Genomic DNA, 23,678 nt, shown 5'->3' on the forward strand with positions numbered 1-23,678 from the left:
CAAAACATTAGCTTGCTCTCTCTACATGGATGCTGTCAGATCCAGTGATCGCCAGCATTTTTTGTTTTCATTACTGTATTTTCAATTCAAGTAATCATATATTTTCCCTACATTTCATGCTTTGATTTCACATAAACCTCAAATTGGATGTCAAACGTCCCAGTAAAAAACTGTCAACTGAGAATACAAAACACATTGACCAAATACTTTCGGAACGACAAAGGACGGCATTCCAAAAGATTGCTTTTCATAATTAAGCACCCTCTGAAAGGGTCAATGAAATGCTAGTGGCCCCCATTCATCAAACAGAAATTGACATCATGCTGTGAATCAATGTTGCAAAGTTGAAGTCTCCACCCCATGCAGAGACAGGTCTTGGATATTAAAACCCTACAGGAAAGAGCATTGATACCAAAACACGGTAATCAGCCTCAGGCAACTTCCCCTGTTGCTTCCTTTTCTGTCACATTTATATCTAGTGAGCTGATTTGCATACTGTCCTGAGGGTGTTGGCCCACAAGGAATCTGCTTACATTTTAAAGTGGATTTCCGAGAACCAGCATCAACCCGATCAATGATGCAAGCGTTTTTTCCCCCAGAAATAATAGCCAGTTTTTTTTGTAGATGCAGAACGCTCTCCGTGTTAGGGAAAGGAGACATTACTGCAGATGTTATTTTGCACTCTGCTACAGGTAGGTTGAGTGTCTGGCCACTTCAGTAGCAGACAGACCTTCACCTGTTGTCCTCACTTGCTCCTCCACACAGGGTCAGTCCGTTAATAGTGAGCTGAGCCATCCAGACCTACAAACCCTGAACTATGATATATGACTGATTTCAATCAAAGCAATGATAGAGATGCAGCAACAATTAAGGATGATGAAGAATTCTTAAATACGATTACTCCAGCAACTGTTAAAAGTGCAGTTGACTTATGACAATATTAGACTCAGCTACAGAATGACTACCTCCTTTTCGTCTATAGACAGTTCTGCATTAAACTCATATAAATAAGAAAATACTTGATGACATTTACAACTTAATGAAGAAGCAGCTAACTTTCAAATCACTATAGAAATAAATTATAGATCAAATGCAAGGAACTTTATAAAAACACTTATATTAGATAATTTCCATGGCATCCCAAACTAAGTAACAGTATCCAAGCAAATTACTGGCTATTTAAGTGTTTCGGCTACAATGGAATAAGGAACTACAGTTTATAAGTGACTGAAAAGTACTGCCTTCTTTCAGCAGTAGAATACAAAGCAATAATTTTGCAAACTGAAATTACAAGGAAAGGATGTTCAAACTTTTTGTATCTTTTTCAACACAAGTGCTAAGTAATTCCTTGGGCATCTCATACACTTCAAAATGGACTAAATCTTACACCATCATCACTAACAGCCTATGTTAAGACTATTGCAATGGCTTCGGAGAGAGAGAGATTTGCAACCAGTCTGGCAGTCTGAACAATTTACACTTAATTTACACTTAATTGATACAAAGTGACACCATTTTCCATTCGACAGGCTCCACCAGGAGACTGCAGTATCTCAGTCACACAGCCATTTTACAAGGGCGAGCCTTGCTTGCCACCAGCTATGGAGGAGTTTATAGTGCAGCTCACTACTGTTCCCACCTGATGACTATGTGGGTACAATTTCCAGCAGAAGCTAGGACATTGCAATGAACAGTATGATACTTGGACGATGTTTGTCTTTCTCAATGCTGAGTTTCCCTGACACCGATCACACAGCTTGGTGGAAACAGGAGTGAACTACTAACTTTTAAAATCAAATTTATTTAATTGAATTTATTATCACGTATACTGAGGCACAGCAAAAAGCAAGGATCTGCTAAGTCAGTAGAAATATCACACATTTCTGGCTTTATTTTGTTGTAATGTTCATATCTAGCAAGGGAATAATCACAAACTACTGACAAGTTCTTGTGGAGATCTAATGAAATATATAAAAAGGCATTACTGAAAATTGTTAAAAATTTACACAGTGACTATTTTCAATGCAGTTTCACAGAATTAAATTCTGGGTTTATGTTTAAAGTTATAACTGAAAACGAGAATCCAATCACATCTTGCTGCTATTTCGATACATCTAAGCAGGTTTAATATTAGAACAAAATCATGGAAGTAGATTTATGGTTTTTAAATCATTACATCAAAACAATTCATAGAACATTCAGAAAGTCAAACATATCCTGTATTCTCGAAAAACTGACTGTGAATATCACTCAGCCTACTGCAAATGATAGCTATGTTCAGTACAAAACTGTTAAAATTCTTCAAAGTACTGAAAAAAAATCCAGCAGTGGAACAGAAGTACTAGGTGGCGTGATCATCTTCAGTCTTCGTCAGAGAAATGTATATGCTTGTTAGCTTTGTGTGTCTTGGCAACGATTATTTTCTCGGCCTTGCCAATCAACTGCAACACAAAGAGGGCAGCTAAGTATTAGGCAATGACCATTTTCAACAAGAGAATCCAACTATTGCACCAATCAATGGCTTCTCACTATCAACATCTTGGGAGTTACCACTGACCAGAAGCTGAACTTGAAAAGCCACATAAATACTGTGGCTACATGAGAAGATCGAAGTCTGTGAATTCTGTGGCAACTCATCTCATGACTCTTTAGCCACTTGTCTGGCACTGATCTGAGACATTCAGTAAGCACTTTCTCCATCACTAACGCATGAGTTTGCACTACCTACAAGCTGCACTGCAACAACACCGTGGGCAGCACGGTGGCACAGTGGTTAGCACTGCTGCCTCACAGCGTCAGAAACCTGGGTTCAATTCCCAACTCAGGCGACTGACTGTGTAGAGTTTGCACGTTCTCCCCGTGTCTGCGTGGGTTTCCTCTGGGTGCTCCGGTTTCCTCCCACAGTCCAAAAATGTGCAGGTTAGGTGAATTGGCCATGCTAAATTGCCCGTAGTGTTAGGTAAGGGGTAGGGGTATGGGTGGGTAAGTAACCTAATCTAATCTAAAATAAAACTCATCAATGCTCCAGCACCCTCTAAACACATGATGTTTACCAACTAAAGGGTCAAAGGACGCAGATGCGTGGTAAAGTGGGATTCTTCAGTCATAATAAAAGATCACAGAAACCATATAGTGTGGAGACAGAGAGACCACTTGGCCCATCAAGTCTGCACCAACCATCTGAACAGGACCTCATCCAAACCCAGCCCCATCTTGTCTATCTTCATAACCCTTCATTTACCATGGCTAATCTACCCAGCCTGCACACTCCTACACATTACAGACAATTTAGGACAAAAAGTCTGAAAGAACCTCCAATGCTGGAAATCTGAAACAAAAACAGAAACTGCTGGAAAATATGAGCAGGTCTGGCAACATTTGTGGAAAGGCTTGGGTCAGGTTCTAAAGAAGGGTCACTGAAACATGAGTTCTGCTTTCGCTCCACAGATGCTGCTAGACCTGCTGAAATTTTCCAGCAATTTGTATTTTTGATTCTGATTGTTAACATCTTTCGGGTTTTAGAAAATTCACAAGGTTGAGAATGCACTCAAGATACTCATAGAATGATGTGTTTTTTAACTACCTTCTCCATGCCCCGTTTTTTGTCCCGGGGGCGGTTTAGTTTTGCTTGTCTGTCCACCAAAATCTTCTGCCAATAGCGTTGTTCACTGTCACCTTTGGATGGAAAGCAAAAACAAATGCAAGAAACCATTAGAATCCAGTTTGGATGAAAGGTCTCTCTGCACAGATGCTCAATGGTCTGCTGATTAATTCTATGACCTTTTTTTTAAAATGAGGTTAAAAACAATGACTGCAAATACTGGAAACCAGATTCTGGATTAGAGTGGTGTTAGAAAAGCACAGCAGTTCAGGCAGCCTCCGAGGAGCAGGGAAATCGACGTTTCGGGCAAACGCCCTTCAACAGGAAAGTTTTAAATTATTTTGTCAGCTGTTGGGTCAATTTTCTACCTAGCTTTCATCCAAAAGATACAAGCCTCCCATAATCCACCAAAACAGCTTCTTTGCTTTTGTGGGTTCCGAATATCAAATTTCAGTAGATAAAAAGAAATGGTGGCTTCCTCTTATTCAGTCATTACCAACGGCCATTGCTATGTGGTCTCCCAGAGCAAGGAGTTGACCACGACCAAGTGTTTCAAGACCGGCACATTCCAAGGTCCAGGACTACGTGCTGAGGGACACACTAAAGCTCAGGGCAGCTGTCACCAAGGCACAGTGGGGGAAAAAAAACACCATCTCAGGCCTTTCTGCTGAAGTTTAATGGGGATCCATTCAGTTAGAACATCCACTAGTGTCTCAAATACATATAAATATAGCCTTGTAAAAGTAAGAAATGCCTTGGGTTTAATTGCTGGATAGAGTCACACCCCAATGTTTCTTTGTTTCTTAGAATCATAGAGATGTACAGCATGGAAACAGACCCTTCGGTCCAACCCATCCATGCCAACCAGATATCCCAACCCAATCTAGTCCCACCTACCAGCATCCGGTCCATATCCCTCCAAACTTTTCCTATTCGTATACCCATCCAAATGCCTCTTAAATGTTGTAATTGTACCAGCCTCCACCATTTCCTCTGGCAGCTCATTCCATACACGTACCACCCTCTGCGTGAAAAGGTTGCCCCTTAGCTCTCTTTTATATCTTTCCCCTCTCACCCTCAACCTATGCCCTCTCGTTCTGGACTCCCCCACCCCAGGGAAAAGACTATCCATGCCCCTCATAATTTTGTAAACCTCTATAAGGTCACCCCTCAGCCTCCGACACTCCAGGGAAAACAGCCCCAGCCTGTTCAGCCTCCCCCTGTAGCTGTTTCTTCTTATGCTACTGTACAGAACTAAACTGCTTTAGCGACTATGTATGTATATAAAAATATCTTTATGTACAAAGTATATTTTTGAAATAAAATCCACTATCTAGGTCTTGGAACCATTCAAAATGCCCTTGGGTGATGGTGCTACCGTTAGTGCCATGGACTGCCTGAGAATAGACTTACTGCCTTCAGCACTTGTGCTACTACAGGGAATATTTTAAATTTTACTTGTAGTGTTTTACCACATTACAACTTCATAAAGTTGCTAAAATGTGTTAACAAATGATGAAGTGCTAATTTCAATGCTCATTAACGTTATTATATACCAAGATCATATGGATGATCCCTGGCCTGAGTGCTTTGAGCTATATTGACACAATTGACACACATAGGGCTTGGACTTACTGGAGAAGTGTAAATTTAGACAGGATCTGTTTCAAATATTGAAGGCTGCCGAGGACCTCAATAATCTTAAACTGCATGAGATTGTCTGAAGTGATGGGCCGGAAGACTTGCGAGCTATTCCTTTAAACTGACGGAATAAGAAGTTAGGCTGGAACTGCAGGTGTAAGTGGTTGTGAGGACAACCAAAAATAGAGATAAGGAGGGGCAAAGATACAGACAGATTTGAAACAAACATGAGAACTCTTAAAATCAAAGTGTTGCTTGACCGGGAGCTACTCAGACTCTGAGATGACAGGGTTGATGATGACATTTTATAAGAGATTAGGACATGTACAAATTTTGGGATGACTTCATGTGCATAGAAAGAAAGTTATAGTAGACTGGCCAGATATGTGTTTTAACTGTCAACTCTATAGGTAACACAGGCATGAGTGAGAATTTCAGTAGCAGATGAGTTGAGACAGGAATAAAGTTGGAAGGTGAAATTATAGAGTCTAAATGACGGTTATATGGTCAAAAGTTCTTCTCAGACTTAAATATGACACTGAGATTAGGAATAATCTAATTTAGTTTCTGACACAGTCGGGAGATTAATAGACTTGTTATTGCTAGGGGACAGAGTTTAGAATGGGACATGAAATCAATGGCCAACAGGCTAATAATTAGCACAAAGTGTTCAATACCAAACTTAGCTTCCCTTTTTTTTACATCAAGAGGCATTTGGATGGGTATATGACTAGGAAGGGTTTGGAGGGATATGGGCTGGCAGGTGGGACTAGATTGGGTTGGGATATCTGGTCAGTGTGGATGGGTTGGACCGAAGGGTCTGTTTCCATGCTGTACATCTCTATGACTCTAAGTGACAATGTATTGTATAAAATGGTGGCTCAGAAGTTGGTATAGTAACCCATTAAGAAGTATCTACACCAAAGTGGACAGAGATCCAGGCACAGCAAGGACTTTACAACAGCATGTGTTAATTGTCTTTTTGTGATGTTTATAATGTAACTTTGTGTGCAGGAGGGATTAGGTTGAACAGTTGCTTCTTCCTACGTTTGGATGAAGGTTAAAAATTAGATTATAAAAGTTTTCCCCTAGTTTCTCCTTTGCACATCTGCAGAGATGGATGGCTTCCATTCAGCAACATCTCACAGCTGAGATATTCATTGCAGTGTTGCCAGGGTTTAAACCACCTCTTCGCCATCCTCTAACCTCTTTTCCCATTCAGCCATCCTTCTACGTTCCCTTGACAAACAATTCATGCCTTCATTGTTACATATTTTTAATTTGCTAGGTCATAATAAAATACATAGAAATCTTCAGAAAATGATGGATTATATTTTAGTATAGTATATAGTGTTTTGAAGAATAATTCCCAACTTTAGATAATAAAACAGACAAATGTATTTTTCTGACATGGGGTTAAGCATTTGAAAGCCAGATATTGAAAATTTATCAAGCAGACCTGAGAGAAGTTCAAGTTTCCAGTTGTACTTGCTCTGTATTTCTCTTTGTGCCCTCATCAGAGTCTGGGCATCTGCAGGAGTTTTAAACCGAACGTGTCCCTCAGAATCACCTTCGAGCAGGTCCACGTACAAAACCTCAGCAGTTTCTAACAAAGCATCCTTCACACAATACATAAACAGGTCATTACTGAAGAGCAATCAAAATCATATTGTCAGAAAGTGCTGGAAAGACCCAGCAGATCTGGCAGCATCTATGAAGACAGAAACAGAGTTAATGTTTTGAATCTAGTCATATTAGATTTGAAATGGGAACTATGTTTCCCTCTCCACAGATGTTGCCAGACATGCTGAGTTTATCCAGTATTTTCAATTTTTTTTTATTTCCGACATCCAGCAACAGTATTATCTTGCTACTATAAAAAATATTAATGTTTAAAATAGGAAACCAATGAAGGCAGATTCGTGATAGTGGCACATCTTCCACCTCAATCCCACCCTCTTTCATTTTTGATTATTTCAGTTTAGTCTGCTCTTTAGAATCCAAATCATTATTGCCAAGATATCTCACCTAAACAATCACTTTTCAAATGTTAGCTCAGTCAGAATTATATTTAACCATCAGTTATTCCTGATGATTTATTAGACAAAAAGCAAGTTTCCTCTGTCTTTGGTCAGAGGCGCAGAGTATTACATAGAACATAGAACATAGAAGGATACAGCGCAGTACAGGCCCTTCGGCCCTCGATGTTGCGCCGACCGAATCCTACCTAACCTATACTAGCCCAATAACTTCCAAATGCCTATCCAATGCCCGCTTAAATGACCATAAAGAAGGAGAGTTCACCACTGATACGGGCAGGGCATTCCATGAACTCACAACCCGCTGTGTGAAGAATCTACCCCTAACATCTGTCCTATACCTACCACCCCTTAATTTAAAGCTATGTCCCCTAGTAACACCTGACTCCATTAGCGGTAAAAGGTTCTTAGTATCTACCCTATCTAAACCCCTAATCATCTTATACACTTCTATCAGATCTCCCCTAAACCTTCTCTTCTCCAATGAGAACAGCCCCAAGTGCCTCAGCCTTTCCTCATAAGATTTTCCTACCATTCCAGGCAACATCCTGGTAAACCTCCTCTGCACTCGTTCTAAAGCTTCCACATCCTTCCTATAGTATGGCGACCAAAACTGCACACAATACTCCAGATGAGGCCGCACCAGAGTCTTATACAACTGCAACATGACCTCAGGACTCCGGAACTCAATTCCTCTGCCAATAAAGCCCAGTACACCATATGCCTTCCTCACAGCACTATTTACCTGGGTGGCAACTTTCAGAGATCTGTGTACATGGACACCAAGATCCCTCTGCTCATCCACACTACCAAGTAGCCTACCATTAGCCCAGTAATCCATCATCTTGTTATTCCTACCAAAGTGAACGACTTCGCACTTAGCTACATTGAATTCCATTTGCCACATTTCCGCCCAGCTCTGCAACTTATCTATATCCCGCTGTAACCTACCACTTCCTTCCTCACTATCCACAACTCCACCGACTTTTGTGTCATCCGCAAACTTGCTTACCCAGCTTTCAAGTCCTTCCTCTAGATCATTTATAAAGATAACAAAAAGCAATGGTCCCAAAACAGATCCTTGTGGTACACCGCTAGTAACTGCGCTCCAAGATGAACATAATCCATCAACTACTACCCTCTGTCTCCTTCCAGCCAGCCAATTCCTAATCCAAACCTCTAATGTATCCTCAATGCCATACCTCCGAAGTTTTAGCATTAGCCTACCATGGGGAACCTTATCGAACGCCTTACTAAAATCCATATACACAACATCTACTGCTTTACCCTCATCCACTTCCTTGGTCACCTTCTCAAAGAACTCAATAAGGTTTGTGAGGCACGACCTGCCCTTCACAAAACCATGCTGGCTATCCCTGATCACGTTATTCCTACCCAGATGTTCATAAATCTTATCCCTTACCATTCTCTCTAAGACTTTGCCCACCACTGAAGTCAGACTCACTGGCCTATAGTTGCTAGGGCTATCCCTACTCCCTTTCTTGAACAATGGGACCACATTCGCTATCCTCCAGTCCTCTGGTACTATTCCTGTTGACAACGACGACATAAAAATCCAGGCCAATGGCTCTGCTATCTCCTCCCTAGCTTCCCATAGGATCCTGGGGTAAATGCCATCAGGCCCAGGAGACTTATCTATATTCATCCTTTCCAATATTCCCAAAACCTCTTCCCTGCATATTTCCAGGGCATCCATTCTAATTATTTGTGATTCCATATTCACATCAGCAACAGTGTCCTGTTCCTGAGTGAATACTGATGAAAAGTACTGATTTAATGTCTCTCCAATCTCCTCCGCCTCCACACACAACTTCCCACTACTATCCTTGACTGGACCGATACCTACCCTAGTCATCCTTTTATTCTTGACATACCTATAGAAAGCCTTTGGGTTTTCCCTAATCCTACCAGCTAAAGACTTTTCATGTCCCCTTCTCGCTTCTCTTAGCTCCCTCTTTAGCTCCTTCCTGGCTACCTTATAACTCTCAATCGCCCCTACTGAACCTTCACGCCTCATCTTTACATATGCCGCCTTCTTCCCTTTCACAACGGACTCCAATTCCTTACTAAACCACGGCTGCCTCACAAGGCCCTTTACACCATGCCTGACTGGTACATACCTATCGAGGACACGCAGTAGCTGCTCCTTGAACACTCCCCACATCTCATTAGTGTTCTTCTCTTGAAGCCTGTTTTTCCAATCCACACATCCTAAGTCATGCCTCACTGCATCATAATTTCCCTGCCCCCAGCTATAGCTCTTGCCCTGCGGCACACGATTATCCCTCTCCATCACTAAAGTAAAAGTCACCGAGTTGTGGTCACTGTCCCCGAAGTGCTCACCTACCTCCAAGTCTAACACCTGGCCTGGTTCATTACCTAGAACCAAATCCAATATAGCCTCCCCTCTTGTTGGCCTGTCGACATATTGTGTCAGGAAACCCTCCTGCACACATTGTACAAGTATTGTTCTAGATTGGTTTCTGCTGTAACACCTTAAGGGTGGCAGGGGGGCTCAGTGGCTAATATTGCTGCCTCATAGTGCCAGGGACTCAGATTTCAATTCCAACCTCGGGTCACTGTGTGTGGAGTTTGCATGTTCTCCCAGTACGTCTGTGTGGGTTTCCTCCAGGTGCTGCGGTTTCCTCCCACAATCCAAAAATATGCAGATTAGATATTTTGGCCTTGCTAAATTACTCAAAGTGCCCAGGGAAAGATCGGCTAGGTTGATTAACCAGGGGAAATGCAGGGTTAAAGTGACTGGGTTGGGGGGTGGGTCTGAGCGGGATGCTCTTTGGAGGATCGGTGGGGGCTCAATGGGTCAAATAGCCTGCTTCCACATTGTAGGAATTCCAGGATAAGGAACAGGAGTAGGCTGTTGGCCTTCGAACCTGCTCCACCAATCAAAAGGATCATGGCTGATCCGATATTCTTTCATATCCATTTCCAGCATTTTCCTTGTAATCCTTGATTCTTGGGCTTAACAAGAATTTATTGATCTCAGCCTTAAATAAATACAAGGACTTTGTCCTCATACCTCCCTATGGCAAGGAGTTCCAAAGACTCTCAACCCTCAGAAAGAAGATATCCCTCCTCACCCTCAGTCCTTAATTCGCACCCCTGTAATCCGAAACAATGCCCTCTATCCTAGACACTCCCATGCAAGGAAACATTCACTCAGCATTGACCCTGTCAAGCCTTTAAGAATCCTATATGAAATCACCTTTCGTTCTTTTAAATTTCTAAGAGTAAGGTCCGAATCTGTTTTGCGTTTGCTGACCATCCATCTTAGCTGAAAATGTGTTGCTGGTCAAAGCACAGCAGGTCAGGCAGCATCCAAGGAACAGGAAATTCGACGTTTCGGGCCAGAGCCCTTCATCAGGAATCAGCATTTCCTGTTCCTTGGATGCTGTGCTTTGACCAGCAACATATTTTCAGCTCTGATCTCCAGCATCTGCAGACCTCACTTTTTACTCGACCATCCATCTTACTTATGATCGTCCTTATGAACCTTCTCTGAATTGCCTCCAATGAAATACCTTTCAATAAATCAGGGCAGCAAAACGGATCACAGAATTCCAGATGTGGTCTCACCAGAACCTGTGTACTCTTGTTGTCCAATTGATATTAACTAACCCAGCAGTGCTGTGAATTGAAGCCAAGTCTGTACATGCTGAATCAAATCATTGGAGAGTTACTACAGTGAACTTCTGTTACATCATCCAAATGATTCTCCAATGAGAGTTACTGGGCTGTCAAATTACCTTCATTGTGTCGTCCAGTTATACCATTTATAAATGGTTGTGGGGTAAAAATGATATCTACCTGTTCAACTCCAATACTCTCACTCTATGGCTGTCCCACTTCAGTAAGCATCAGTTCTCAGTTAATGTTCCTCCATTTATACAAATTAACTTTTAATACAGGTCATTGGATGGTGATCATAGAGATGTACAGCACAGAAACAGACCCTTCAGTCCAACTCATCCATGCCAACCAGATATCCTAACCTAATCTAGTCCCACTTGCCAGCACTTGACCCATATCTCTCTAAACCCTTCCTATACACATACCCATCCAGATGCCTTTTAAATGTTTTAATTGTACCAGCCTCCTCCACTGGCAGCGCATTCTATACACGCACTATCCTTTGCTTGAAAAAGTGGTCACTTTTAAATTTTTCTCGTCTTACCCTAATTCTACCCTAACCCTCCACCCCAGGGAAAAAGACTGTGCTTATTTATCTTATCCATGCCCCTCATGATTTTATAAACCTCTACAAGGTCATGCCTCAGTCTCCAACACTCCAGAGAAAACAGCCCCAGCCTATTCAGCCTCTTCTTATAGCTCAAACCTCAGGAATGATAACCCCAACAAATTTTCCATGTTTGTATAACAGCACCAGTGTATGTCCTGTCAAAACTGACCAATTTGGCAGGAGTAGGACCTACTCTGCCAGGCAAGAGTTGTCAAGAAGTGGTGGTTCAAACCTTTCATAATTTTTTTTTAAAATGTGTTTAATTGGTGACAGAAATTTTGGAATTTAGAGAAAAGGCTTCTAAAGAAGGTTCAGTGGAATGAACCATATGTCTGTATGATCAGTAATTAAATTAATTACTTTAATTTAAATTAAATTAAATTAATTGATCTGTAATTAAATCAGTAATCAGTAATTAATTTGGATTTGTGAAGGGTAGGTCTTGCCTTATAAGTCTTATTGAATTCTTTGAGGAGGTGACCAAGCATGTGGATGAGAATAGAGCAGTGGATGTGTAAGTGGATTTTAGTAAGGCATTTGATAAGGTTCCCCATGGTAGGCTTGTGCAGAAAGTCAAGAGACATGGGATAGTGGGAAATTTGGCCAGTTGGATAGAGAACTGACTAACCGGTCGAAGTCATTGAGTGGTGGTAGATGGAAAATATTCAGCCTGGAGCTCAGTTACAAGTGGAGTTCCGCAGGGATCAGTTCTGGGTCCTCTGCTGTTTGTAATTTTTATTAATGACTTGGAAGAGGGAGTCAAAGGGTGGGTCAGTAAATTTGCAGACGATACGTAGATAGGTGGAGTTGTGGATAATGAGGACTGTTGTCTGCTGCAAAGGGACTTAGATATAATGCAGAGCTGGGCTGAGGAGTGGCAGATGGAGTTCAACCCTGTCAAGTGTGAGGTTGTCCATTTTGGAAGGACAAATAAGAATGCAGAATACAGGGTTGACGGTAGGGTTCTTAGTAAGGCGGAGGAGCAGAGGGATCTTGGGGTCAATGTTCATAGCTCTTTGAAAGTTGCCCCTCAGGTGGATAGAGCTTGTAAGAAGGCCTATGGTGTATTAGCGTTCATTAGCAGAGGGATTGAATTCAAGAGTCGTGAGGTGATGTTGCAGCTGTACAGGACCTTGGTAAGGCCACATTTGGAGTACTGTGTGCAGTTCTGGTCTCCTCACTTTAGGAAAGATGTGGAAGCTTTGGAGAGGGTGCAGAGGAGATTTACCAGGATGTTGCCTGGAATGGAGAATAGGTTGTATGAGGATAGGTTGAGAGTGCTAGGCCATTTCTCATTGGAACGGCGAAGAATGAGGGGTGACCTGATTTGAGGTTTATAAGATGATCAGGGGAATAGATAGAGTAGACAGTCAGAAACTTTTTCCCCGGGTACAACAAAGTGTTACAAGGGGACATAAATTTAAGGTGAAGGGTGGAAGGTATAGGGGGGATGTCAGGGGTGGGTTCTTTACCCAGAGAGTGATGGGGGCACGGAATGCGCTGCCTGTGGAAGTGGCAGAGCCAGAATCATTGGTGACCTTTAAGCGGCAATTGGATAGGTACATGAATAGGTGCTTAAGCTAGGACAAATGTTCGGCACATCGTGGACCGAAGGGCCTGTTCTGTGCTGTATTTTTCTATGTTCTAAATCTTTGACCATCAGTCTAATTAATAGGACTTCAGATTTTGTTGGAGGAACAAAATATAAATAGGAGGGAATTTACAAAGCAATGTATTTTTTTGTTTAAGGGAGGTGTGGTGAAGGAATTTTAAAAATATATTCCACTGCAACAGAAAGAAACTTTCCAAACTCTACACTAATTTCTTATCTTGAAATATCTTTTTAGACCAACTGAAAATGGTTAATTACTGAGAAAATGAACTCATGGCATATACAAATTGTTACAGGATGCCAGACTGCCTTGAGAACTGGTTCAAAGTAAAAACCTAGCTTGAGGGCACAAATTTACCTTGATCTGTTTCCTGCCCAGCAGGGTCTCGGTACTGGTGATCTTCACAATGACTCCACTCACAAACTGAGGCCCCAGGGTGTTAACCTTCACAGAGGGTTGGGCTCCTTCATTGTTAACCTTTGCTTTAGTATAAGAGAACAATACAGTCTGCATCAATAGCTTTGAAATTCAAGGTATTTTACACTAACACATTCATTCAAAGAATTCTAACATTCCACCCCCATCCTAAGAGCCCAAGCACAATTTCAAAGGCTTTTGTTTTTCAAAACTATTTGCATGCTAATTTACTCACATCTCGCAGTTGATTCCCCTTAGAGAATGTAAATTCCTAAAACACTTAAAGATTAATCTTGAATGCTCCTGCCTCTCAATGGATTAGTGAGAAGCAGAAGCACTGGGTGCCCCAGTTTTGACCTATATGGGGTCATTCGATCTCACATCACCAAAGCATGGTTATTGCAATTCATGTCAGAGGCCCCAGAGTTTGAGGGACTAAAAAGAACAATCTCAGGCCAATCTCTGTTGAAACATCATTTGGAAAGATTTATATGAGTACGTGTCTTTATGTCCACCCACAAACTGAGGTCGGGTTTGGCCTGCCTGTTGGGCCTTCCACCTAACTGAAAAATGTGTTGCTGGAAAAGCGCAGCAGGTCAGGCAGCATCCAAGGAGCAGGAGAATCAACATTTCGGGCTTATGCCCAAAACTTCGATTCATCGAGGTTCACATATAAATACTAACAAAGTACCAGTCATCTATAACTGCCTAAACATCCAATAACTTCCTGATAAGGGATTATGCCCGAAACGTCGAATTTCCTGTTCCTTGGATGCTGCCTGACCTGCTGCGCTTTTCCAGCAACACATTTTCAGCTCTGATCTCCAGCATCTGCAAATCTCACTTTCTCCTTAAACATCCAAAGTCCAGCAATGCCATGTTGACAACAGCTGGCTTTTACAGGCCAACTTTAATGCTCTTCACAACTTAGATTCTTCACAAGGGCATCAAATAACATAACATGCTGCTAGCAGACCAAAACATGGTCAAGGTGGCTCAGTCGTTAGCACTGCTGCCTCACAGTGCCAAAGACCTGGGTTCAATTCCTGCCTCGGGCAACTGTCTGTGTGGAGTTTGCACATTCTTCCAGTGTCTGCATGGGTTTCCTTTGGGTGCTCCGGTTTCCTTCCACAGTCACAAAGATGTGCAGGTCAGGTGAATTGGCCATGGGAATTTGCCCGTAGTGTTAGGTGAAGGGGTAAATGTAGGAGAATGGGTCTGGGTGGTTGCTCTTCGGAGGGTCGGTGTGGACTTGTTGGGCCGAAGGGCCTGTTTCCACACTGTAAGTAATCTAATCTAAAAAGTTGAAAGTAGCAAATTGATGTAGAGTCTGAGAAATTTAGTCAAGGAAATCTGGTGGACACAGAGAGCTGAAAGTGTGGTTATCAGTGGTGGATATTAAAATCGGAATGCTTACAATATCAGAAATGAAAGGTAGGCAGATAGTGCAGAATGTTATTGGGCTGAAGGTATTCTAGAGATAGGAAGTTGACATGTCTGCAAGAACAGAAAATGATCTAAATGTTGCATTTATCCAATGTTACAATTGTTTGTGGCACCCTGGGCTTCAGCAGCAAATAAAATTGTTGTGCACATGACCACAGCTTATAAAACTCGGAGCAATCTACATAGAAAACATTTTTAGAGAATCCCTACAGTGCAGAAAGAGACCATTCCACCCATCGAATCTGTGCTGACCCACTGAAGAGCATCTCACCCAGACCCAGCTGCTTCCACCCTATCCCCATAACCCTGTATTCACTATGGCTAACTCACCTGGCTTGCACATCCCTGGGCATTACAGGTCAATTTAGCTTGGCCAATCCAATTAAACTAAACATCTTTGGACCGTCAAAGGAAACCAGAACACCTGGAGAAAACTCGTACAGACATGGGAAGAACATCATGGTGGCTCAGTGGTTAGTACTGCCACCTCACAGCACCAGAGACCAGTGTTCAATTCCAGCTTTGGGAGACCGTTTGCGTGGGGTTTGAACATTCTGCTCATGTCTGTGTGGGTTTCCTCCAGGTGCTTTGGTTTCCTTCTGCAGTCCAAAGGTGTGGTTAGATGGATTAACCATGCTGATTTGCCCCGCAGTGTCCAGGGGTGAATTAGCCCTGGCAATATAGGTGGTTATGGGGATAGGGTGTGGGGCTGGGTGGGATGGTCTTCACAGGGTCATTTGGACTCCAGGGCCAAATGCCCTCATTCCACACTGGAGGGATTCCATGAACATGCAAACTCCACACAGACTGTTGCCTAAGGCTGGAAATGAACCAGAGTGTCTAGCAAGGCAGAAGTGTTAACCACAGTGCCATTAAGAATTTGGAATGATCCAAGCAGACAAGCATTAGGGAACAGCAAAAATGGCTGTGTGCAGGCACCCACAGGTAACATCAGTTGGCATCACCAGAATCTGAACTGGCACGGGCACTCTAACACAGGTTGTCTCACATGTTCAGTGAAAAACTGATGACACTTTTATCAACATTTTTAGGGAGGGTGACTGTCAAACCTTGAAATCTGTAGGGAAAAGGTGGATTGTCTGACTGATTTTCTTTTTTGTTAAAGTTTGCTTATGTTTTCTTGATATCAAAAAGGTATCCTCTCAGTTGATCTAGCCCCATCAGTTTCCTAGAACCTGGTCTTTGAGCATTATCTTTTTCCTTTGTGTGCCACCCGACTTCAATCACCTAAAAATGACACTCGATACTGCCCTGTCAGGCTCACAACCTCTCCATCTTTATGTAATTCCTTAAAATTGTCATTTTAACCAAGTTTATACTCCATGTCGGAGAGTATCTCCCTAAAGTTGATATCAGCCATTTTTGACAATGCCGTTGCCACCCAAATGGAGTGCTTTTCTTGGATCCAAGCAGGCTCTTTGGGCTAATGGCCTTTTTCTGTTCACGCAAAGACCGATAGAAGTCGTGAACTCTCTGTTCTCTGGCACTCTATACAACTCCCGATATCTATATTCTATCCACGTGACAGTAAATAGAGCTATTTACTTTATTTGGAATGGTGCTGAGAGAACTATACTCTATATCTAAACTTGTGTTGTCCTTGTCCTGGGACTGTATGCTTGGGGAGGGTGTAGGTAGTTTTACAATCAGAGTAAAAAGAATAGAGGCAGCTTTACTCCGTATCAGAGCCCAAGCTGTCCCTGTTCTAGGAGTGTTTGATGGGGACAGTTTAGAGGGAGCTTTTTGTCACTAAGGATTTAAATTGATGTGTTAGATTAAGTTATTATGCATTCAGGTAGATAAGCAATAATTTGATGGAATACCTCAAATTGCGATTGTAGCTAAATGCAGCATTGACAAGAATAAAAGAATGATCACCTAAATTCTTTCATCCAAATGGAAATAAATTGTATTGCACTGTCAAAATAACTCAAAGTGTATACAAAGCCAAGGCACAGTGGGAAAAGACCAGCTTCTAAGGTGTTTCAGTTAAAGTTAAATGAGGGTCAAGATTAGAGTGCTGCTGGAAAAGCACAGCAGGTCAGGCAGCATCCGAGGAGCAGGAAAATCGAAGTTTCGGGTAAACACCTTAATCAGGAATGAGTTAAAATTAAACGGGGACCTGTTCAGTTATTGGACCCCACCCAGGGGTATGTAAACATAGCCTTCTACAAATAAGAAATGCCCTTGGTTTATTTGTTGGATAGAGTCAAAACTCCAATGTTTGTACATTTCTTCATATGCTACTGTACAGAATGGAACTGCTTTCGTGACTATATACAAGACTTTACATATATTTTATGAATAAAGTATATTTTTGAAATAGAAAAAATAAAGTTGCTGATGAGAACTTAATTAGAAGCCCCCTATTATTCATTCAACTAGTTTTACATGTTAGAACTCTGGACTGCAGGAATATCAGCAGCCCTAGATGACCAAATGTCAATGCTCAGAAATTGTTCTTTTTATGTAGATCTGAAAATGTGTTGCTGGTTAAAGCGCAGCAGGTCAGGCAGCATCCAAGGAACAGGAAATTTGATGTTTTGGGCATAAGCCCTTCATCAGGACCTGCTGCGCTTTAACCAGCAACACATTTTCAGCTCTGATCTCCAGCATCTGCAGACCTCACTTTTTACTCTTTTTATGTAGATGCCATGATTTGACCAGGCCCAGTTATAAATCATTAATGGTACCCTGGCTATACAGGGACCCGAATGGTTCAGGTATTGTGTTGTTAAATATGTCATTCAGCGAAGGTTACCTCAGAGTACAATGAGATCTTGATTAGATGAGCCAGTGGGCTGAGGAAAGGTAGATGAAATTTAATTTAGATAAATGTGAGATGCTGCATTTTGGAAAGGCAAATCAGGGCAGGACCTATACACTTAATACTAAGCTCCTGTGGAGTGTTGCTGAACAAAGAGCCCTTGGAGTGCGGGTTTGTAGATCCCTGAAAATAGAATCACAGGTATACAGGATAGTGAAGAATACATTTGGTCCACTTGCCTTTATTGGTCAGTGTACTGAGTAGAGGAAGTGGGAGGTCATGTTGCACTGTACAGGGCATTGGTTCGGCCATTTTTGGGATACTGCATGCAATTCTGGTCTCCCTGCTACAAAGAAGATGCCGTGAAACTTGCAAGAGTTCAGAAAAAACTTACAAGGATGTTGCCAGTGTTGGAAGGTTTAAGTTATAGGAAGAGGCTGAATAGACTGGAGCTATTTTCGCTGGAGTGTCAGAAGCTGAGGGGTGGCCTTCTAAAAGGTTTATCAAATCATGAGGGGCATGGATAGGGTAAATAGGCAACATCTTTACCCTAAGGTGGGGGAGTCCATAACTAAAGGGCATAGGTTTAAGTTGAGAGAGGAAAGACTTAAAAGAGATCTAAGGGGCAGCTTTTTCATGCAGACAGCAGCGTGTGTATGGAATGAACTGCTAGAGGAAATGGTGGAGGCAGGTACAATTACAACATTTAAAGTGCATCTGGATGGGTATATGAACAGGAAGGGTTTAGAAGGATATGAGCCAAATTCCGGCAAATGGGACTAGATTAACTTAGAATATCTGGTCGTCATGGACAAGTTGCACCAAAGGGTCTGTTTCCATGTACATCTCTATGGCTTTATAGCTCTGCCTTTGCTCTAGACTTCCAGCTTGAAGTCACATAAATTCCAATTATTACCAGCTCAGGAGGCATAGCTAAAGAACTAATCTCTTGCTGATTGTTGGAGGACTGGTGAGCAGGGGGTTGAGCTTTCACTAGGCAAATGGATGCTGTCTGAAATTCCTTACTAGTCATTGTAAAATGCAACGTTTCTGCTTGCCAATACCTTTCTGACTAAAGTATGAATATATGTCATGACTCCTATTATGCTGTAGGTCCACCAGTTGGTGGGAAATGCTTTTCCACAATCTAACTATGACCGATGTAAAATTCAGAATGTGATTGTGTATATTCCAATACCCAATCACCTCTGCTCACACACACTAGCAAATGATGTGTTGTGTACAATACAACATAACACTGATTCTTCTAAAATAGAAATTACTGGAAAGGCTCAGCAGGTCTGGCAAGTACCTGTGGACAGTGAGTGACCCTTCCTCAGAACTTTGATTTCTCTCCACAGATGCTGCCAAACATGCTGAACTTTTCCAGCAATTCCTGTTTTTGTTTCTGTTTTACAGCATCTGCAGTTTTTTTGGTTTTTACACACTGATTCTGTTAGATATATTCTTATCAAGTCTTGATGTGTACATGAAGTAAGTGATCACGTTTGGCCTGGATCAAGATAAGCGTGTCTTGAGTTCAAAGATAAACTAATCTGAATGAATTTTATCCACTAAAGGAAGATTAATTTCTTCAATGTAAATTAGTCATGCATTTTTATTTATTTATTATTTCTTTCTCAAAAGTATTCCTCAGGTTCTGGACACACTGAATATGATATAAAAAATTACACCTTGACTAAAAATGCAAAGAAGCAAATATCTATATAACTTTACTGAGATGTTCTTCATTTCTGTTGAATTTAGTGGCTGAGACAGAATGGTTAAAAATAGGGCTGGTTTATTTTAAGTTTTAAAAAAATGTCTCGTCAATGAAATTGTGCTTTATTTATTTATTATAATTCAAACTTGGCATGTTAACTAACTGAGATTATCACATGAACGTTATAGAAACAGACCCTTCAACTAGTCCATGCCAAAAACGTTCCCAAAGTAAACTAGTCCCAGCTGCCTGCATTTTGCCCATAAAGGTCCAAACCTTTTCTATTCATGAACTCATCCAAACATCTTTTAAACATTGTAACTGTACCTGCATCCACCACTGCCTTTGGCAGTTCATTCTGCACACTAACTGCTCTCTGTGCAAAAATGTTGCCCCTCATGTTCTTTGTAAATCTTTTTCCTCTCACCTTAAAAATAAGACTTAATATTCACCTTATCTATACCCTTCATGATCTTATAAACTTCTGTAAGGTCACCTTTCAACCTCCTACACACCAGTGCAAAATGTCACAGCCTTTCCAGTCTATTTTTATATCTCAAAACCTCATTCCCTGCAACATCTCGTAAATCCTTTCCAAACCCTCTCCAATTTGATAATATCCTTCCTATAACAGGGTGACCAGAACTGCACATAGTACTTCAGAAGAGGCCTCACCAATGTCTTTACAACCTCAACATGGCGTCCCACCTCCTATACTCAAAGGTCTGAGTAATGAAGGCAAGCTTGCCAAACATCTTCTTAACTACCCTGTCTGTCTATGACACAAATTTCAAAGAATTACGTACCTGAACCCCTAGGTTTCTCTGTTCTACAACAATAACCAGGGCCCCATCAGTAACTTTATAGGTCATGTCCTTGTTTGTTTTATCAAAATGCAATACCTAATATTTATCCAAATTAAACTCTATTTCCCATTCCTCAGCACACTGACCGAGATAGAGATATTAAGCATGGAAACAGACTCTTCCATCCAACTCATCTATGCCGAATAAATCCCAAATTAATCTAGTCCCATTTGCCAGCAATTGGCCCATATTTCTCTAAACTCTTCCTATGCATATACCTATCCAGACGCCTTTTAAAAGTTGCAATTGTACCAGAATCAAGATCTCTTTGTAATCTTAGATAACCTTCTTCACTGTCCACTACACCACCAATTTTGATGTCATCTGCACATTTCCTAACCATGTCTCTATCCAGATCATTTAAATAAATGAGAGACAAAAGTGGGCCGAGTACCAATCCCTGTGGACACCACCGACCATAGGCCTTCAGTCCAAAAAGGAACCCTCCACCATCCAAACCAATTTCAAATCCAATTGGCAGAGCCTCCCTGAATCCTTTGATCTAACTTTACAAATTAGTCTACACTGTGGAATCTTATCAAAGAAATAGAGAGAGAAAAATACAGCATGGAAACAGACCCTACGGTTCAACTTGTCCATGCCAACCAGATATGCTAAATCAATCTAATTTCATTTGCTAGTATTTGGACTCCACTACCCCTGTGGAAAAGACCTTGGTTATTCGCCCTATCCGTTACCCTCATGATTTTATAAACCTATATAACGTCACCCCTCAGCCTCCAATGGTCCAGGGAAAATAGCCCCAGGCTATCCAACCTCTCCCTACTGTCAAACTCTCCAACCCTGGAAACATCCTTGTCAATCTTTTCTGCACTCTTTCAAGTTTCACAGTGTCCTTCCTAAAGCAGGGAGACCACAATTGCATTGCTAATCAATGTCCTGTACAGTCTCAACATGACCTCCCACTCCTACACTCAATACACTTACCAATAAAGGAAAACATACCAAATGCCTTCTTCACTATCCTGTCTACCTGTGAGTCCACTTTCAAGGAACTATGAATCTGCACTCAGAGATCTTGTTCAGCAACACTCCCCTGGACCTTACCATTAAATGCACAAATCCTGCCCTAATTTGCCTTTTCATAATGCAGTACCTCATATTTATCTAAATTAAACTCCATATGCCACTCCTGAGCCCTTTGGCCCTTCTGATCAAGATCCTGTTGTACTCTGAGGTAATCTTCTTCGGTGCCCACTGAAGTCCAAATAAACAACACCTACTCTTCTGCCTACACTGTTTTCGGTTACATCCTCAAAAAACTAAATAACGTTTGAGAGAGACAATTTCTCTTGCACAAAACCATGCTGACTATCCTTAATCATTTCCTGCTTTCTAAATGCATGTAAATATTATCTTTCAGAGTCACCTCCAATAAGTTGCTGAGATACTTGTATCATCGATAGTCACAGGTGAAGTGCCAGAAGACTGGAGATTGGCAAATGTGGTGCCACTGTTTAAGAAGGGCAGTAAAGACAAGCCAGGGAACTATAGACCAGTGAGCCAGACCTCGGTGGTGGGCACGTTGTTGGAGGGAATCCTGAGGGACAGGATGTACATGTATTTGGAATGGCAAGGACTGATTTGGGATAGTCAACATGGCTTTGTGCATGGGAAATCATGTCTCACAAACTTGATTGAGCTTGTTGAAGAAGTAACAAAGATGACTGATGAGAGCAGAGCAGTAGATGTGATCTATATGGACTTCAGTAAGGCATTTGACAAGGTTCCCCATGGGAGACTGATTAGCAAGGTTAGATCTCACTGAATACAGGGAGAACTAGCCATTTGGATACAGAACTGGCTCAAAGGTAGAAGACAGAGGGTGGTGGTGGAGGGTTGTTTTTCAGATTGGAGGCCTGTGACCAGTGGAGTGCCACAAGGTTCGGTGCTGGGCCCCCTACGTTTTGTCATTTACATAAATGATTTGGATGCGAGCATAAGAGGTACAGTTAGTAAGTTTGCAGATGACACCAAAATTGTAGGTGTAGTGGACAGCAAGGAGGGTTACCTCAGATTACAGCTGGATCTGGACCAGATGGGCCAATGGGCTGAGAAGTGGCAAATGGAGTTTAATTCAGATAAATGCAAGGTGCTGCATTTTGGGAAAGCAAATCTTAGCAGGACTTATACACTTAATGGTAGGGTCCTAGGGAGTGTTGCTGAACAAAGAGACCGTGGAGTGCAGGTTTGTAGCTCCTTGAAAGTGGAGTCGCAGGTAGATAGGATAGTGAAGAAGGCGTTTGATATGCCTTCCTTTATTGGTCAGAATATTGAGTACAGGAGTTGGGAGGTCATGTTGCGGCTCAGGACATTGGTTCGGCCACTCTTGGAATATTGCATGCAATTCTGGTCTCCTTCCTATCGGAAAGACGTTGTGAAACTTGAAAGGGTTCAAAAACGATTTACAAGGATGTTGCCAGGGTTGGAGGATCTGAGCTACAGGGAGAGGCTGAACAGGCTGGGGCTGTTTTCCCTGGAGCGTCAGAGGCTGAGGGGTGACCTTATAGAGATTTATAAAATTATGAGGGGCATGGATAGGATAAATAGACAAAGTCTTTTCCCTGGGGTCAGGGAGTCCAGAGCTAGAGGGCATAGGGTAAGGGTGAGGGGGGAAACATATAAAAGAGACCTAAGGGGCAATGTTTTCATGCAGAAGATGGAATGAACTGCCAGAGGATGTGATGGGGGCTGGTACAACTGCAACATTTAAGAGGCTTTTGGATGGGTATATGAATAGGAAGGGTTTGGAGGAATATGGGCCAGGTGCTGGCAGGTGGGACTAGATTGGGTTGGGATATCTGGTCGGTATAGACGGGTTGGACTGAATGGTCTGTTTCCATGCTGTACATCTCTATGACTCTAAGTTACCCATCACCAATGTCAGACTCATAGGTCTAAGTTTTCCAGGGTTCTCTTTACAGCCCATTTTAAATTAGGCATACCATTATCCACCTTCCAGTACCCTGGAAACTCACGTGGTTGCAGATGGTGTGAATAGTTCTACTAGGGACTCTGGAATTTCCTAACTTCCCACAAAATCCGAGGATAGATTTGATCAGGTTGCTGAGATTTATCCACCTTTATGCCTTGTAAGAACGCCCTTTATGGGCGGCACTGTGGCACAGTGGTTAGCACTGCTGCCTCACAGCGCCAGAGACCTGGGTTCAATTTCTGCCTCAGGCGACTGACTGTGTGGAGTTTGCACATTCTCCCCGTGTCTGCGTGGGTTTCCTCCGGTTTC

The 23,678-nt window shown here is 42.0% G+C and overlaps 1 protein-coding gene across 1 annotated transcript in view; it reads right to left on the minus strand.

The window, feature by feature from the left end:
- Positions 1-1,829: 1,829 nt before the first annotated feature.
- larp7 (La ribonucleoprotein 7, transcriptional regulator) overlaps positions 1,830-23,678 on the minus strand; it is a 42,957-nt gene continuing 21,108 nt past the window's right edge. Inside the window, exons 10-13 of the mRNA XM_060826579.1 lie at positions 13,531-13,655; positions 6,702-6,861; positions 3,584-3,675; positions 1,830-2,441 (exon numbers count right to left, since the gene is read on the minus strand). Of these exons, the coding sequence (XP_060682562.1) occupies positions 2,361-2,441; positions 3,584-3,675; positions 6,702-6,861; positions 13,531-13,655 (458 nt within the window). The 3' untranslated portion in view covers positions 1,830-2,360. The remainder of the gene's footprint in view (positions 2,442-3,583; positions 3,676-6,701; positions 6,862-13,530; positions 13,656-23,678) is intronic.

Source organism: Hemiscyllium ocellatum, chromosome 1 (genome assembly GCF_020745735.1).
Source record: "Hemiscyllium ocellatum isolate sHemOce1 chromosome 1, sHemOce1.pat.X.cur, whole genome shotgun sequence".
Lineage (NCBI taxonomy): Eukaryota > Metazoa > Chordata > Chondrichthyes > Orectolobiformes > Hemiscylliidae > Hemiscyllium > Hemiscyllium ocellatum.